At 39.7% G+C, this 17500-nt stretch overlaps 1 protein-coding gene across 1 annotated transcript in view; it reads left to right on the forward strand.

Moving 5' to 3' along the window:
• Nucleotides 1-4395: 4395 nt before the first annotated feature.
• LOC127919694 (protein NEL-like) overlaps nt 4396-17500 on the forward strand; it is a gene marked incomplete at its 3' end in the record, with an annotated part of 96653 nt that continues 83548 nt past the window's right edge. The window contains exons 1-2 of the mRNA XM_052503475.1: nt 4396-4778; nt 5138-5266. Of these exons, the coding sequence (XP_052359435.1) occupies nt 4724-4778; nt 5138-5266 (184 nt within the window). The remainder of the gene's footprint in view (nt 4779-5137; nt 5267-17500) is intronic.

Genomic DNA, 17500 nt, shown 5'->3' on the forward strand with positions numbered 1-17500 from the left:
TGTGTGTGTGTGTGTGTGTGTGTGTGTGTGTGTGTGTGTGTGTGTGTGTGTGTGTGTGTGTGTGTGTGTGTGTGTGTGTGTGTGTGTGTGTGTGTGTGTGTGTGTGTGTGTTGCCGTGTGAATACTCATCAGCAGGTAACAGAGGCTGCTGTAATGTCAGCTGAAAGAACTGGGTTCCATTAACTACAGGGGGTCATTCATTTAGCAACACAACACTGCATTCACACGGATGAAACTCTGACATTACCATAATATAGAGATGTAGAGAACAACCCTCTATACTGTAGCTAGCTAGACCTCCAAACTCTGACATTACCATAATATAGAGATGTAGAGAACAACCCTCTATACTGTAGCTAGCTAGACCTCCAAACTCTGACATTACCATAATATAGAGATGTAGAGAACAACCATCTATACTGTAGCTAGCTAGACCTCCAAACTCTGACATTACCATAATATAGAGATGTAGAGAACAACCCTCTATACTGTAGCTAGCTAGACCTCCAAACTCTGACATTACCATAATATAGAGATGTAGAGAACAACCCTCTATACTGTAGCTAGCTAGACCTCCAAACTCTGACATTACCATAATATAGAGATGTAGAGAACAACCCTCTATACTGTAGCTAGCTAGACCTCCAAACTCTGACATTACCATAATATAGAGATGTAGAGAACAAACTCCATTACCATAATATAGATGTAGAGAACAACCCTCTATACTGTAGCTAGCTAGACCTCCAAACTCTGACATTACCATAATATAGAGATGTAGAGAACAACCCTCTATACTGTAGCTAGCTAGACCTCCAAACTCTGACATTACCATAATATAGAGATGTAGAGAACAACCCTCTATACTGTAGCTAGCTAGACCTCCAAACTCTGACATTACCATAATATAGAGATGTAGAGAACAACCCTCTATACTGTAGCTAGCTAGACCTCCAAACTCTGACATTACCATAATATAGAGATGTAGAGAACAACCCTCTATACTGTAGCTAGCTAGACCTCCAAACTCTGACATTACCATAATATAGAGATGTAGAGAACAACCCTCTATACTGTAGCTAGCTAGACCTCCAAACTCTGACATTACCATAATATAGAGATGTAGAGAACAACCCTCTATACTGTAGCTAGCTAGACCTCCAAACTCTGACATTACCATAATATAGAGATGTAGAGAACAACCCTCTCTATACTGTAGCTAGCTAGACCTCTAAACTCTGACATTACCATAATATAGAGATGTAGAGAACAACCCTCCTACATGTAAACCTGTAGACCTATAGACATACATCCAAACTCTGACATTACCATATTATATAGAGAACAACTCCTGTCTTGTATATACTTATATTTTATTCTATATTCCAAACATTACCATAATATAGAGATGTAGAGAACAACCCCTCATTACATATATACAGAGCTGTATAGAGAACAACCCAGAGCTGTATAGACCTCCAAACTCTGACATTACCATATATAGAGATGTAGAGAACAACCCTCTATACTAGCTAGACCTCCAAACTCTGACATTACCATAATATAGAGAGAGCTATACTGTAGCTAGCTAGACCTCCAAACTCTGACATTACCATAATATAGAGACAGAGCTATATAGCTAGTTTAACAAACTCTGACTACCATAATATAGAGATGTAGAGAACAACCCTCTATACAAACTCTAGAGAACAACCCATTAACCTACTACAGAGCTGTATAGAGTTTAACATACTAACAGAGCATAATATAGAGATTATAACCTCATACTGTCTGTATAGAGTGTTATACTGTACAGAGCTGTATATTAACCCTCTATACTAGCTAGCTAGCTGTATAGAGTTTAACATACTACAGAGCTGTATAGAGTTTAACATACTACAGAGCTGTATAGAGTTTAACATACTACAGAGCTGTATAGAGTTTAACATACTACAGAGCTGTATAGAGTTTAACATACTACAGAGCTGTATAGAGTTTAACATACTACAGAGCTGTATAGAGTTTAACATACTACAGAGCTGTAGAGTTTAAAACATAGTTTAACATAATACAGAGCTGTATAGAGTTTAACATACTACAGAGCTGTATAGAGTTTAACATACTACAGAGCTGTATAGAGTTTAACATACTACAGAGCTGTATAGAGTTTAACATACTACAGAGCTGTATAGAGTTTAACATACTACAGAGCTGTATAGAGTTTAACATACTACAGAGCTGTATAGAGTTTAACATACTACAGAGCTGTATAGAGTTTAACATACTACAGAGCTGTATAGAGTTTAACATACTACAGAGCTGTATAGAGTTTAACTACAGAGCTGTATACTACAGAGCTGTATAGAGTTTAACATACTACAGAGCTGTATAGAGTTTAACATACTACAGAGCTGTATAGAGTTTACATACAGAGCTGTATAGAGTTTAACATACTACAGAGCTGTATAGAGTTTAACATACTACAGAGCTGTATAGAGTTTAACATACTACAGAGCTGTATAGAGTTTAACATACTACAGAGCTGTATAGAGTTTAACATACTACAGAGCTGTATAGAGTTTAACATACTACAGAGCTGTATAGAGTTTAACATACTACAGAGCTGTATAGAGTTTAACATACTACAGAGCTGTATAGAGTTTAACATACTACAGAGCTGTTCAGAGTTTCTATACTATATAGTCCATCAAGCCCTGACTACTGATCCGTGTGACCCCTGTGTCATTATCTGACCCTCATGCATATGCTAATGAGCCTCCAGGTTCCATGGCAACCTGTCTCTCCTCAATATATTCTCAAGGGCAACTGGTGACATGTGGCTCAGTTTGTGTGTGTGTGTGTGTGTGTATATGTGTTTATATGTGTGTATATGTGTGTGTATATGTGTGTGTTTGTGTGTGTATATGTGTCTGTAAATGTGTTTATATGTGTGTGTTTGTGTGTGTTGTGTGTATAGTCCATGTGACTACTGTGTGTGACCCTGTGTGTTATCTGACCCTGTGTGTATATGTGTGAGTCCAGGTTATGTGCAACCTGTGTGTGTGTGTGTGTGTGTGTGTGTGTGTGTGTGTGTGTGTGTGTGTGTGTGTGTGTGTGTGTGTGTGTGTGTGTGTGTGTGTTTGTGTGTTGCTCCAGGCAACACTGCAGCAATGCATCCCTCCTTCTAGGTATAAAATGTAATTATATCCATCTTATTGATTAACATAGAACTACCAGACATGTGCCTTCTGGTTCTGAATATATGCAGGGTGGGCGTGACTTCTAAGAGATATGCCTTACTTGACAACTGAAGGATTGTGGAAATGACAAGGTGCAAAGAGCCTTTTAACTACAGTTCATACGGACCGGCTTGCTGAGTGTGCATCTGTTCTTTAAGAGTAATTAACCTGATAATGGTGGACAGGATGTTAATGATAATGGTGTGTTGATGGCATAGAGGATGTTAATGATAATGGTATGTTGATGACATAGAGGATGTTAATGATAATGGTGTGTTGATGGCATAGAGGATGTTAATGATAATGGTGTGTTGATGGCATAGAGGATGTTAATAATGGTTGATGACATTGATGGATAATGGTGTGTTGATGACATAGATGATGTTAATGATAATGGTGTGTTGATGGCATAGAGGATGTTAATGATAATGGTGTGTTGATGACATAGAGGATGTTAATGATAATGGTATGTTGATGGCATAGAGGATGTTAATGATAATGGTGTGTTGATGGCATAGAGGATGTTAATGATAATGGTGTGTTGATGGCATAGAGGATGTTAATGATAATGGTGTGTTGATGGCATAGAGGATGTTAATGATAATGGTGTGTTGATGGCATAGAGGATGTTAATGATAATGGTATGTTGATGGCATAGAGGATGTTAATGATAATGGTGTGTTGATGGCATAGAGGATGTTAATGATAATGGTGTGTTGATGACATAGAGGATGTTAATGATAATGGTGTGTTGATGGCATAGAGGATGTTAATGATAATGGTATGTTGATGACATAGAGGATGTTAATGATAATGGTATGTTAATCGTTTAGATGCCCAGGGAGTTCTTCTCTCTACTGGCTGAAGGTGTGTTACATGGAATGTAGCTCTCAATGCATTTTAATATTGAAGGGAACATTTTGTATTTTCTAAAGATTGTTTTGCCACCCTGAAAAACACATGTGCAGTAGGCTAAGCACATCAGAGGATCACGAAAAACGCCCAGCTGAAAATATTTGCTGATTGAATTACTATCATTGAATAGCAAACGTTAAATGCCACTCTCCTACGGTCATTTGGTAATGTTGAGAAATCATCTCCTTGATTGTGTTCCACCGTAGACCAAAAGGGGGCAGGAACGCTGTCCACAGACGCTATCCGTTCGCTTTCCATGAGTCTCTACATACCAGCCTCCTCTCACTCACTCACCACCTAGCAGTCCGTATAGTGATGATGTTGCGCCTGTCTTCATCGCTCTCTTCTGAATCATCACGGATGCTGAATGGAATATTTTGACGTCAATTATTTCTAATTGATCTTAAAAGTTCTAAGAACGCCGACGGTCAATATTAGATGACGCATCATTTTGCGAGCATGAGGTTTTCTTCTGACTGACGCGAATCGCCTGCGGTATTTTAGTACCAGCAGTATTTTTGAAAGTGGACAGATAAGCATGGACTAATTGTTGTGATTATTTTCCATTCATGATGGGACCATTCAAACTTTATTTATTGTACAGTACATTTGCCATCTTCCCAGGTAAGCTAAATGTCCGCATTTTGTTACGCAATTATGTTGATTGATTTCCCATAACTGTCATGTTTTGATTTTAGTATGTTACTGTGACGTGGTTTCAGTTGATAACTGAATTAATGTATTTCTTATTTTTCATGTTTTACAATCATTTTACCATTTTGGCTGTGTAGGAAGTTGTAACCTATCAGAATAGAGGTTTGTAGGCTAAGTTTCGCAGCATTACATCATGATATAGCAGCAATAACCGGCTGCGCTGTGTCCACACCAAGGTGTCGGACTGACGGTCGCTGTCCATGGTGCTGAACTAACGCTATCTCTGCCGCGGCCGGACTCTTTCTATCTATCCGGTCTCTCTCATCCAGCTCTAGGCTTTGGTGTCGATCCAGCCCTCCGCATCAACGTATTCGATGAACTGAAGTTGGGAGAGTCTTACGCTGGAGTTTTTCAAGTTCAGGGGTTCCACAATGAGAGCAGAGCCTTTCTTTTCCAAGGTAAGACCCGAAAACTGTATTTGACCCATATCTATGCATTACTCTCACGGGCGGCAGGTAGCCCAGTGGTTAGAGGCAGGTAACCTAGTAGTTAGAGGCAGCTAGCCTAGTGGTTAGAGGCAGGTAACCTAGTGGTTAGAGGCAGGTAGCCTCGTGGTTAGAGGCAGCTAGCCTAGTGGTTAGAGCATTGGACAAGTAAAAGGTTGCAAGAGCTGACATGGTGAAAATCTGTCATTCTGCCCCTGAACAAGGCAGTTAACCCACTGTTCCAAGGTCGTCATTGAAAATAAGAATTTGTTCTTTAACTGAATTACCTAGTTAAATAAAGGTAAAATAAAAATATTACTCTAACTTTGATCTTGTTTACGTTTGCACGTGTGACTAATCTTCTGCTATGTCATAAGACATTGAGTTCAAATAGCCTACACACCTGTTAAAAAGCAGGTAGCCTACTGCTGTTTGGTCTTGAGGTTTCACCCATAGCATGATAAGGCATTAACGTTACCCTCGGCCTACTGTATGACGATAATAGATAACCCCGTCATAACAGATAACCCCGTCATAATAGATAACCCCGTCATAATAGATAACCCCGTCATAACAGATAACCCCGTCATAATAGATAACCCCGTCATAATAGATAACCCCGTCATAATAGATAACCCCGTCATAACAGATAACCCCGTCATAATAGATAACCCCGTCATAACAGATAACCCCGTCATAATAGATAACCCCGTCATAATAGATAACCCCGTCATAATAGATAACCCCGTCATAATAGATAACCCCGTCATAATAGATAACCCCGTCATAATAGATAACCCCGTCATAATAGATAACCCCGTCATAATAGATAACCCCGTCATAATAGATAACCCCGTCATAACAGGATAACCCCGTCATAATAGATAACCCCGTCATAATAGATAACCCCGTCATAATAGATAACCCCGTCATAATAGATAACCCCGTCATAATAGATAACCCCGTCATAATAGATAACCCCGTCATAATAGATAACCCCGTCATAATAGATAACCCCGTCATAATAGATAACCCCGTCATAATAGATAACCCCGTCATAATAGATAACCCCGTCATATTATAGATAACCCCGTCATAATAGATAACCCCGTCATTATAGATAACCCCGTCATAATAGATAACCCCGTCATAATAGATAACCCCGTCATAATAGATAACCCCGTCATAATAGATAACCCCGTCATAATAGATAACCCCGTCATAATAGATAACCCCGTCATTATAGATAACACCGTCATAATAGATAACCCCGTCATTATAGATAACCCCGTCATAATAGATAACCCCGTCATAATAGATAACCCCGTCATAACAGATAACCCCGTCATAATAGATAACCCCGTCATAATAGATAACCCCGTCATAATAGATAACCCCGTCATAATAGATAACCCCGTCATAATAGATAACCCGTCATAATCGTCATAATAGATAACCCCGTCATAATAGATAACCCCGTCATAATAGATAACCCCGTCATAATAGATAACCCCGTCATAATAGATAACCCCGTCATAATAGATAACCCCGTCATAATAGATAACCCCCTTTATAATAGATAACCCCGTCATAATAGATAACCCCGTCATAATAGATAACCCCGTCATAATAGATAACCCCGTCATAATAGATAACCCCGTCATAATAGATAACCCCGTCATAATAGATAACCCCGTCATAATAGATAACCCCGTCATAATAGATAACCCCGTCATAATAGATAACCCCGTCATAATAGATAACCCCGTCATAATAGATAACCCCGTCATAATAGATAACCCCGTCATAATAGATAACCCCGTCATTATAGATAACCCCGTCATAATAGATAACCCCGTCATAATAGATAACCCCGTCATAATAGATAACCCCCATAATAGTCATAATAGATAACCCCGTCATAATAGATAACCCCGTCATAATAGATAACCCCGTCATAATAGATAACCCCGTCATAATAGATAACCCCGTCATAATAGATAACCCCGTCATAATAGATAACCCCGTCATAATAGATAACCCCGTCATAATAGATAACCCCGTCATAATAGATAACCCGTCATAATAGATAACCCCGTCATAATAGATAACCCCGTCATAATAGATAACCCCGTCATAATAGATAACCCCGTCATAATAGATAACCCCGTCATAACAGATAACCCCGTCATAATAGATAACCCCGTCATAATAGATAACCCCGTCATAATAGATAACCCCATCATAATAGATAACCCCGTCATAATAGATAACCCCGTCATAATAGATAACCCCGTCATAATAGATAACCCCGTCATAATAGATAACCCCGTCATAATAGATAACCCCGTCATAATAGATAACCCCGTCATAATAGATAACCCCGTCATAATAGATAACCCCGTCATAATAGACAACACCATCGTGGCCTGGTGCCAGGCTGCAGTGAACTATTGGCAGCGACATTATTGTTTCAGTCTATAAATGATAGACTATTTATCCCAATCTTTTGCCAAACGTAGATCAGCAAAACAAAGATCCAAAATAGAAATCCCAACCCATACAGAAGACTTTCATTCTGCCATTCAGCTGTCCCCATATTGTGACTTCTAATCCAATGTCTGGAGTTGTAGGTTTAGTAAACACTGGTATACCACATACCCCGCAGCGGGTTATAGTGTGCCACCCCCTCCACCCCACCCCCAGATATAGTAGGCCTTGAATGACAGTAAATTAACTGTCAGACTGCAACATTTCTGCTCATTCTCATTGACAAATGTGTAGAATAGCATGATTAGCTATAAAACGGCTATATTTTTCTTTCTGCTTCATGGCAATGTGTGTAGAATTGCAGAAAATTAGCTAAATTCTCTCAGCCTAATTGCAAAATGTGTACAATAGCATGATTAGCTATAAAACTGTTTATCTCTGACCAATGGCAATATAAATGGCAGAAAGTTAGCTATAAAACAGCAATTTTCTCTCAACCTCATGGGAAAATGTGTAGAATATCATGAGATTAGCTATAAAGCTGCACATGTTCTCTTTGCCCCATGGCAAAATGTGTAGAATGTGATTTTTATTTATTTTCATCTTCCACAAGAGTCTCTGTTTCTTTCATTCAGACTTTCTGTAAGTTTCTCTCTCTGATGTCTCCAAACTGAGGGTGTTGATCTTGAGTTTCTCTCTCTGATGTCTCCAAACTGAGGGTGTTGATCTGAGCTTCAGTGGCTGTGTCTGAGCTAGCAATGCAGACCACCCCCCAGAGCAGAAAACAGGGATGAAAACTCTGCCTTTGTGGCGAAGCTTAAGTCATTCATTTCATAGGCTTCTTTTATGTTTTGCAATGACTCTCTTGCACAGGCTCAATGTACACTCACTGGACCCTAACCACACACACACACACACACACACACACACACACACACACACACACACACACACACACACACACACACACACACACACACACACACACACACACACACACACACACACACACACACACACACACACATTCCTTCACACTCTTCCCGTATGCTACTCTCTGTTTATTATCTATGCATAGTCACTTTACCCCGACCTACATGTACATATGACCTAAATGACCTTGACTAACTCGTACCCCTGCACATTGACTCTGTACTGGTACCCCTTGTATACAGCCTGGTTATTGTTATTTTCTTCTGTTTCTACTTTGGTTTATTTAGCAAATGTTTCTCAGTTACTTTTTTCCAACTGCATTGTTGGTTAAGGGCTCGTAAGTAAGCAGTTCACTGTAAGGTTTACACCTGTTGTTTTCAGCACATGTGACAAATACAATTTGATTGGTAGGCCTTTTATCCACAGTACCAGTACCAGTCCATGGTTTTGTTGAGGCTATGAGAATCAGAATGAAAGGCAGAATGAACTATTCAACCCCTTTTGTTATGACAAGCCTAAAGAAGTTCAGGAGTAAAATTGTGCTTTTAAAACTCACATAATAAGTTGCATGGACTCACTCTGTGTGCAATAACAGTGTTTAACATGATTTGTGAATGATTACCTCATGGCTGTACCCCACACATACAATTATCTGTAAGATCCCTCAGTCAAGCAGTTACTTTCAAAGATAGATTCAACCACAAAGACCACATTGTCGTTACTCTACAATACTAAGCTAATTGACAGAGTGAAAAGGAGGAAGCTTGTACAGAATAAAAATGTCCCAAAACATGCACCTTGTTTGCAACAGGCAGGATAATACTAATACTGCTAATACTAATACTAATACTACTGCACTAATACTGCAAATACTAATACTACTACTGCACTAATACTGCTAATACTAATACTAATACACTAATACTGCTAATACAAATACTAATACTACTGCACTAATACTGCTAATACTAATACTAATACTACTGCAGTAATACTGCTAATACAAATACTAATACTACTGCACTAATACTGCTAATACTAATACTAATACTACTGCACTAATACTACTAATACTAATACAAATACTACTGCACTAATACTGCTAATACTAATACTAATACTACTGCACTAATACTGCTAATACAAATACTAATACTACTGCACTAATACTGCTAATACTAATACTACTGCACTAATACTGCTAATACTAATACAAATACTACTGCACTAATACTGCTAATACTAATACTAATACTACTGCACTAATACTGCTAATACTAATACTAATACTACTGCACTAATACTGCAAAACAAATGTGGCAAAGCAAAGTGTTATGTTGTTTGTTATGTTGTTTGTGGCAAATCCAATACAACACATTACTGAGTATCACTCTCCATATTTTCAAGTGTAGTGGTGGCTGCATCATGTTATGGGTATGCTTGTAATCGTTAAGGCATGAGGAGTTTTTCAGGATTAAAAAATCAACGGAATGGAGCAAAGCACAGGCAAAATCCTAGAGGAAAACCTGCTTCAGTCTGCTTCCCAACAGACACTGGGAGATGAATGAACCTTTCAGCAGGACCATAACCTAAAAGGCCAAATATTCACTGGAGTTTCTTACCAAGACGACAGTAAATGTTCCTGGGTGGCCGAGGTACAGTTTTGACTTAAATCTGGTTGTCTAGCAATGACCAGTGTGACAGAGCTTTAAGAATCCTGAAAATAATAATGGGCATACATTGTACAATCCAGGTGTCCAAAGCTCTTAGAGACATACCCAGAAAGACTCACCGCTGTAATTGCTGCCAAAGGTGATTCTAACATGTATTGACTCAGGGGTGTTAATACTTATGTAATTTAGATATTTGTGTATACATTTGCAAACATTTCTAAAAACATGTTTTCACTTAGTCATTATGGGTTATTGTGTGTAGATGGGTGAGGAAAAAAATATATTGAATCATTTTTGAATTCGGGCTGTAACACCACAACATGTGGTATGAATCAAGGGTTATTAATATTTTCTGAAGTCACTGTATATATGATTCAAACAACTCAGGAATGAGAGGAATTGTAGCCAGTGTTTCTGCCTGCAGAGTGCTGTCTGTGTGTGTGTGTGTGTGTGTGTGTGTGCGTGCGTGCGTGCGTGTGCGTGTGTGTGTGTGTGTGTGTGTGTCCATACAGGAACATCCTACCACTGTTCTCCCTTCTCCTCTCTCCCAGAATTCTAGGCTTTCACAAGGATTAGATGGACCCCATTATGGTTTATCCGTCAACTACATCTATTCATCTATTATAGAAATTATATGTTCTCTTTCGTGTACAATTTAACCCACCTGTTCCCTTGATGCCTTCATAGAGATCATTGAAAGTTTTCATCATAGATATATGGAATCCAGAGGTGAAAGAGGATTCCACACCTGCCAAAGAATAGGACATGAATTTCATCAATCTCATCAGGTTTCATATCAGAAACAAAGTCAGTGTTCCCCTCAACCCTGCTGAATGAGGGAACCCTCCTTGTACAGATGTAGGATCATAATATGAGCACATTTGCTATAGCAAGAAAACAATCCTGTAGTATTAGGATTATAATTAATGTGCATTTTCGTAGAGGTTGATACATTTTTCGTAAGTGAAAATCAAGTCTGAAATTTCCTGCAACAGGGGGATCAAATTAAGATCCTACACCTGTACCTCTCCATGCTGACTGGATGCTCTCTCTGTTCAGTGCAGCAATCAGGTTGCTGCTTACTCATCACTCCAATAGAGACTGTATCTGCAACCGCACAGCAGGACAGGATGCCGTTAGTGTAGTGTTGTCGGCCCTACGTGTGTGTGTGTGTGTGCGTGTGTGTGTGAATGTAACACACATACACACATACACGTGAGATGCCATTCCTGTGCCCATTGCCAAGCTCTGTGTGCCAACCAGACAGAAGGGCAAGAGGCCTAACAGCGGTAGCAACATTAGTCATAGAACATATATCCATGATGCTTTGGATAACAGGAAGCAGAGATTAAAGGCCTATATGTTGGAAACAGTTCTGAGAGTATTTTGTTATGTATCCCAGAGAGGTACATTAGAAGTGATGTATCCCAGAGAGGTACATTAGAAGTGATGTATCCCAGAGAGGTACATTAGAAGTGATGTATCCCAGAGAGGTACATTAGAAGTGATGTATTCTAGAGAGGTACATTAGAAGTGATGTATTCTAGAGAGGTACATTAGAAGTGATATATCCCAGAGAGGTACATTAGAAGTGATGTATCCCAGAGAGGTACATTAGAAGTGATGTATCCCAGAGAGGTACATTAGAAGTGATGTATTCTAGACAGGTACACTAGAAGTGATGTATCCCAGAGAGGTACATTAGAAGTGATGTATCCCAGAGAGGTACATTAGAAGTGATGTATCCCAGAGAGGTACATTAGAAGTGATGTATCCCAGAGAGGTACATTAGAAGTGATATATCCCAGAGAGGTACATTAGAAGTGATGTATCCCAGAGAGGTACATTAGAAGTGATGTATCCCAGAGAGGTACATTAGAAGTGATGTATTCTAGAGAGGTACATTAGAAGTGATATATCCCAGAGAGGTACATTAGAAGTGATGTATCCCAGAGAGGTACATTAGAAGTGATGTATCCCAGAGAGGTACATTAGAAGTGATGTATTCTAGAGAGGTACATTAGAAGTGATGTATTCTAGAGAGGTACATTAGAAGTGATGTATCCCAGAGAGGTACATTAGAAGTGATGTATTCTAGAGAGGTACCTCTCTAGAGGAACTTTAGAAGTGATGTATCCCAGAGAGGTACATTAGAAGTGATGTATTCTAGAGAGTTACATTAGAAGTGATGTATTCGAGAGAGTTACATTAGAAGTGATGTATTCTAGAGAGGTACATTAGAAGTGATATATTCCAGAGAGGTACATTAGAAGTGATGTATTCTAGAGAGGTACATTAGAAGTGATGTATTCTAGAGAGTTACATTAGAAGTGATGTATTCTAGAGAGGTACATTAGAAGTGATGTATTCTAGAGAGGTACATTAGAAGTGATATATCCCAGAGAGGTACATTAGAAGTGATGTATTCTAGAGAGGTACATTAGAAGTGATGTATTCTAGAGAGTTACATTAGAAGTGATGTATTCTAGAGAGGTACATTAGAAGTGATGTATCCTAGAGAGGTACATTAGAAGTGTGATGTGATTCCCAGAGAGGTACATTAGAAGTGATGTATTCTAGAGAGGTACATTAGAAGTGATGTATCCCTAGAGAGGTACATTAGAAGTGATGTATCCCAGAGAGGTACCTCTCTAGAGGAACTTTAGAAGTGATGTATCCCAGAGAGGTACATTAGAAGTGATGTATTCTAGAGAGGTACATTAGAAGTGATGTATTCTAGAGAGGTACATTAGAAGTGATGTATTCTAGAGAGGTGCATTAGAAGTGATGTATTCTAGAGAGGTACATTAGAAGTGATGTATTCTAGAGAGGTACATTAGAAGTGATGTATCCCAGAGAGGTACCTCTCTAGAGGTACATTAGAAGTGAAGTATTCTAGAGAGGTACATTAGAAGTGATGTATCCCAGAGAGATACCTCTCTAGAGGTACATTAGAAGTGATGTATTCTAGAGAGGTACATTAGAAGTGATGTATTCTAGAGAGGTACATTAGAAGTGATGTATCCCAGAGAGGTACATTAGAAGTGATGTATTCTAGAGAGGTACATTAGACGTGATGTATCCCAGAGAGGTACATTAGAAGTGATGTGTTCTAGAAAGGTACATTAGAAGTGATGTATCCAAGAGATGTACATTAGAAGTGATGTATTCTAGAGAGGTACATTAGAAGTGATGTATTCTAGAGAGGTACATTAGAAGTGATGTATTCTAGAGAGGTACATTAGAAGTGATGTATTCTAGAGAGGTACATTAGAAGTGATGTATTCTAGAGAGGTACATTAGAAGTGATGTATTCTAGAGAGGTACATTATAAGTGATGTATCCCAGAGAGGTACATTAGAAGTGATGTATTCAAGAGACGTACATTAGAAGTGATGTATTCTAGAGAGGTACATTAGAAGTGATGTATCCCAGAGAGGTACATTAGAAGTGATGTATCCCAGAGAGGTACATTAGAAGTGATGTATCCCAGAGAGGTACATTAGAAGTGATATATCCCAGAGAGGTACATTAGAAGTGATGTATCCCAGAGAGGTACATTAGAAGTGATGTATCCCAGAGAGGTACATTAGAAGTGATGTATTCTAGAGAGGTACATTAGAAGTGATATATCCCAGAGAGGTACATTAGAAGTGATGTATCCCAGAGAGGTACATTAGAAGTGATGTATCCCAGAGAGGTACATTAGAAGTGATGTATTCTAGACAGGTACACTAGAAGTGATGTATCCCAGAGAGGTACATTAGAAGTGATGTATCCCAGAGAGGTACATTAGAAGTGATGTATTCTAGACAGGTACACTAGAAGTGATGTATCCCAGAGAGGTACATTAGAAGTGATGTGTCCCAGAGAGGTACATTAGAAGTGATGTATTCTAGAGAGGTACCTCTCTAGAGGAACTTTAGAAGTGATGTATCCCAGAGAGGTACATTAGAAGTGATGTATTCTAGACAGGTACACTAGAAGTGATGTATCCCAGAGAGGTACATTAGAAGTGATGTATCCCAGAGAGGTACATTAGAAGTGATGTATTCTAGACAGGTACACTAGAAGTGATGTATCCCAGAGAGGTACATTAGAAGTGATGTATTCAGAGAGGTACATTAGAAGTGATGTATTCTAGAGAGGTACATTAGAAGTGATGTATCCCAGAGAGGTACATTAGAAGTGATGTATTCTAGAGAGGTACATTAGAAGTGATGTATTCTAGAGAGTTACATTAGAAGTGATGTATTCGAGAGAGTTACATTAGAAGTGATGTATTCTAGAGAGGTACATTAGAAGTGATGTATTCTAGAGAGGTACATTAGAAGTGATGTATTCTAGAGAGGTACATTAGAAGTGATGTATTCTAGAGAGTTACATTAGAAGTGATGTATTCAGAGGTACATTAGAAGTGATGTATTCTAGAGAGGTACATTAGAAGTGATATATCACCTCTCTAGAGGTACATTAGAAGTGATGTATTCTAGAGAGGTACATTAGAAATGATGTATTCTAGAGAGGTACATTAGAAGTGATGTATTCTAGAGAGGTACATTAGAAGTGATGTATCCCAGAGAGGTACATTAGAAGTGATGTATTCTAGAGAGGTACATTAGAAGTGATGTATCCCAGAGAGGTACATTAGAAGTGATGTATCCCAGAGAGGTACCTCTCTAGAGGTACATTAGAAGTGATGTATCCCAGAGAGGTACCTCTCTAGAGGTACATTAGAAGTGATGTATCCCAGAGAGGTACCTCTCTAGAGGAACTTTAGAAGTGATGTATCCCAGAGAGGTACATTAGAAGTGATGTATTCTAGAGAGGTACATTAGAAGTGATGTATTCTAGAGAGGTACATTAGAAGTGATGTATTCTAGAGAGGTGCATTAGAAGTGATGTATTCTAGAGAGGTACATTAGAAGTGATGTATTCTAGAGAGGTACATTAGAAGTGATGTATCCCAGAGAGGTACCTCTCTAGAGGTACTTGTATTCTAGAGAGGTACATTAGAAGTGATGTATCCCAAGAGATACCTCTCTAGAGGTACATTAGAAGTGATGTATTCTAGAGAGGTACATTAGAAGTGATGTATTCTAGAGAGGTACATTAGAAGTGATGTATCCCAGAGAGGTACATTAGAAGTGATGTATTCTAGAGAGGTACATTAGACGTGATGTATCCCAGAGAGGTACATTAGAAGTGATGTGTTCTAGAAAGGTACATTAGAAGTGATGTATCCAAGAGATGTACATTAGAAGTGATGTATTCTAGAGAGGTACATTAGAAGTGATGTATTCTAGAGAGGTACATTAGAAGTGATGTATTCTAGAGAGGTACATTAGAAGTGATGTATTCTAGAGAGGTACATTAGAAGTGATGTATTCTAGAGAGGTACATTAGAAGTGATGTATTCTAGAGAGGTACATTATAAGTGATGTATCCCAGAGAGGTACATTAGAAGTGATGTATTCAAGAGACGTACATTAGAAGTGATGTATTCTAGAGAGGTACATTAGAAGTGATGTATTCTAGAGAGGTACATTAGAAGTGATGTATTCTAGAGAGGTACATTAGAAGTGATGTATTCTAGAGAGGTACATTAGAAGTGATGTATCCAAGAGATGTACATTAGAAGTGATGTATTCTAGAGAGGTACATTAGAAGTGCATCATTAAGTAGGAGAAGTAATATTTAGATCAAATGTTCTGTCAGAACAAGATGTGATCTGGTTTCATCTGACCACTTGAGATTGAAACAGGATGATATTTCTCCAATGAATTGGTCTTATTTTGTAAAAGCGAGTCATCCTGTCTTCTAAGTGCACTCTCTCCTTCTCTCTCTCCCTGTTGCTCCCTCTGTCTCTCTGCCAGGCTGTAGGAATCTGTGCTGTTAATTCCCCTGCTTTAATTCAACGCTATTTGGAGTTGAGACACTTGTTCCCTGTGTAATGGCTACTTGTCATGAATCATTCAACTGATTTAAATAGACACACACACATATGCACGCACACAAGCAGACACACACACACACACACACACACACACACACACACACACACACACACACACACACACACACACACACGTTGGTTCCTGTGGCCACTTCCTGTGACCAGTTCCTGTGACCAGTTCCTGTGACCAGTTCCTGTGACCAAATCCATGGCACGTATCTTGATGAATCAAACTTTTACACCCCAGACTTGATAAACCGGACCGGTTGCATCACCGCCTGGTATGGCAACTGTTCTGCATCCGACCATAAGGCTCTGCAGAGGGTAGTGCACACGGCCCAGTACATCACTGGGGCCAAGCTTCCTACCATCCAGGACCTATATACCAGGCATCCGACCATAAGGCTCTACAGAGGGTAGTGCATACAGGCCCAGTACATCACTGGGGCCAAGCTTCCTACCATCCAGGACCTCTAGTACCAGGCATCCGACCATAGGCTCTGCAGAGGGTAGTGCTCTACAGATAGTGCTCTGCAGAGGGACCATAGGCTCTACAGAGGGTAGTGCATCACTGGGGCCAAGTGCTCTGCAGAGGGTAGTGCATCCAGACAGTGCTCTGCATACCAGGCATCTGCAGACCATAAGGCTCTACAGAGGGTAGTCCATACGGCCCAGTACATCACTGCAGAAGTAGTGCCTACCATCCAGGACCTATATACCAGGCATCCGACCATAAGGCTCTGCAGAGGGTAGTGCGTACGGCCCAGTACATCACTGGGGCCAAGCTTCCTACCATCCAGGACCTCTATACCAGGCATCCGACCATAAGGCTCTACAGAGGGTAGTGCATACAGGCCCAGTACATCACTGGGGCCAAGCTTCCTACCATCCAGGACCTATATACCAGGCATCCGACCATAAGGCTCTGCAGAGGGTAGTGTGTACGGCCCAGTACATCACTGGGGCCAAGCTTCCTACCATCCAGGACCTATATACCAGGCATCCGACCATAAGGCTCTGCAGAGGGTAGTGTGTACGGCCCAGTACATCACTGGGGCCAAGCTTCCTACCATCCAGGACCTATATACCAGGCATCCGACCATAAGGCTCTGCAGAGGGTAGTGCGTACGGCCCAGTACATCACTGGGGCCAAGC

The sequence above is a fragment of the Oncorhynchus keta genome, unplaced genomic scaffold (assembly GCF_023373465.1).
Source record: "Oncorhynchus keta strain PuntledgeMale-10-30-2019 unplaced genomic scaffold, Oket_V2 Un_contig_17384_pilon_pilon, whole genome shotgun sequence".
Lineage (NCBI taxonomy): Eukaryota > Metazoa > Chordata > Actinopteri > Salmoniformes > Salmonidae > Oncorhynchus > Oncorhynchus keta.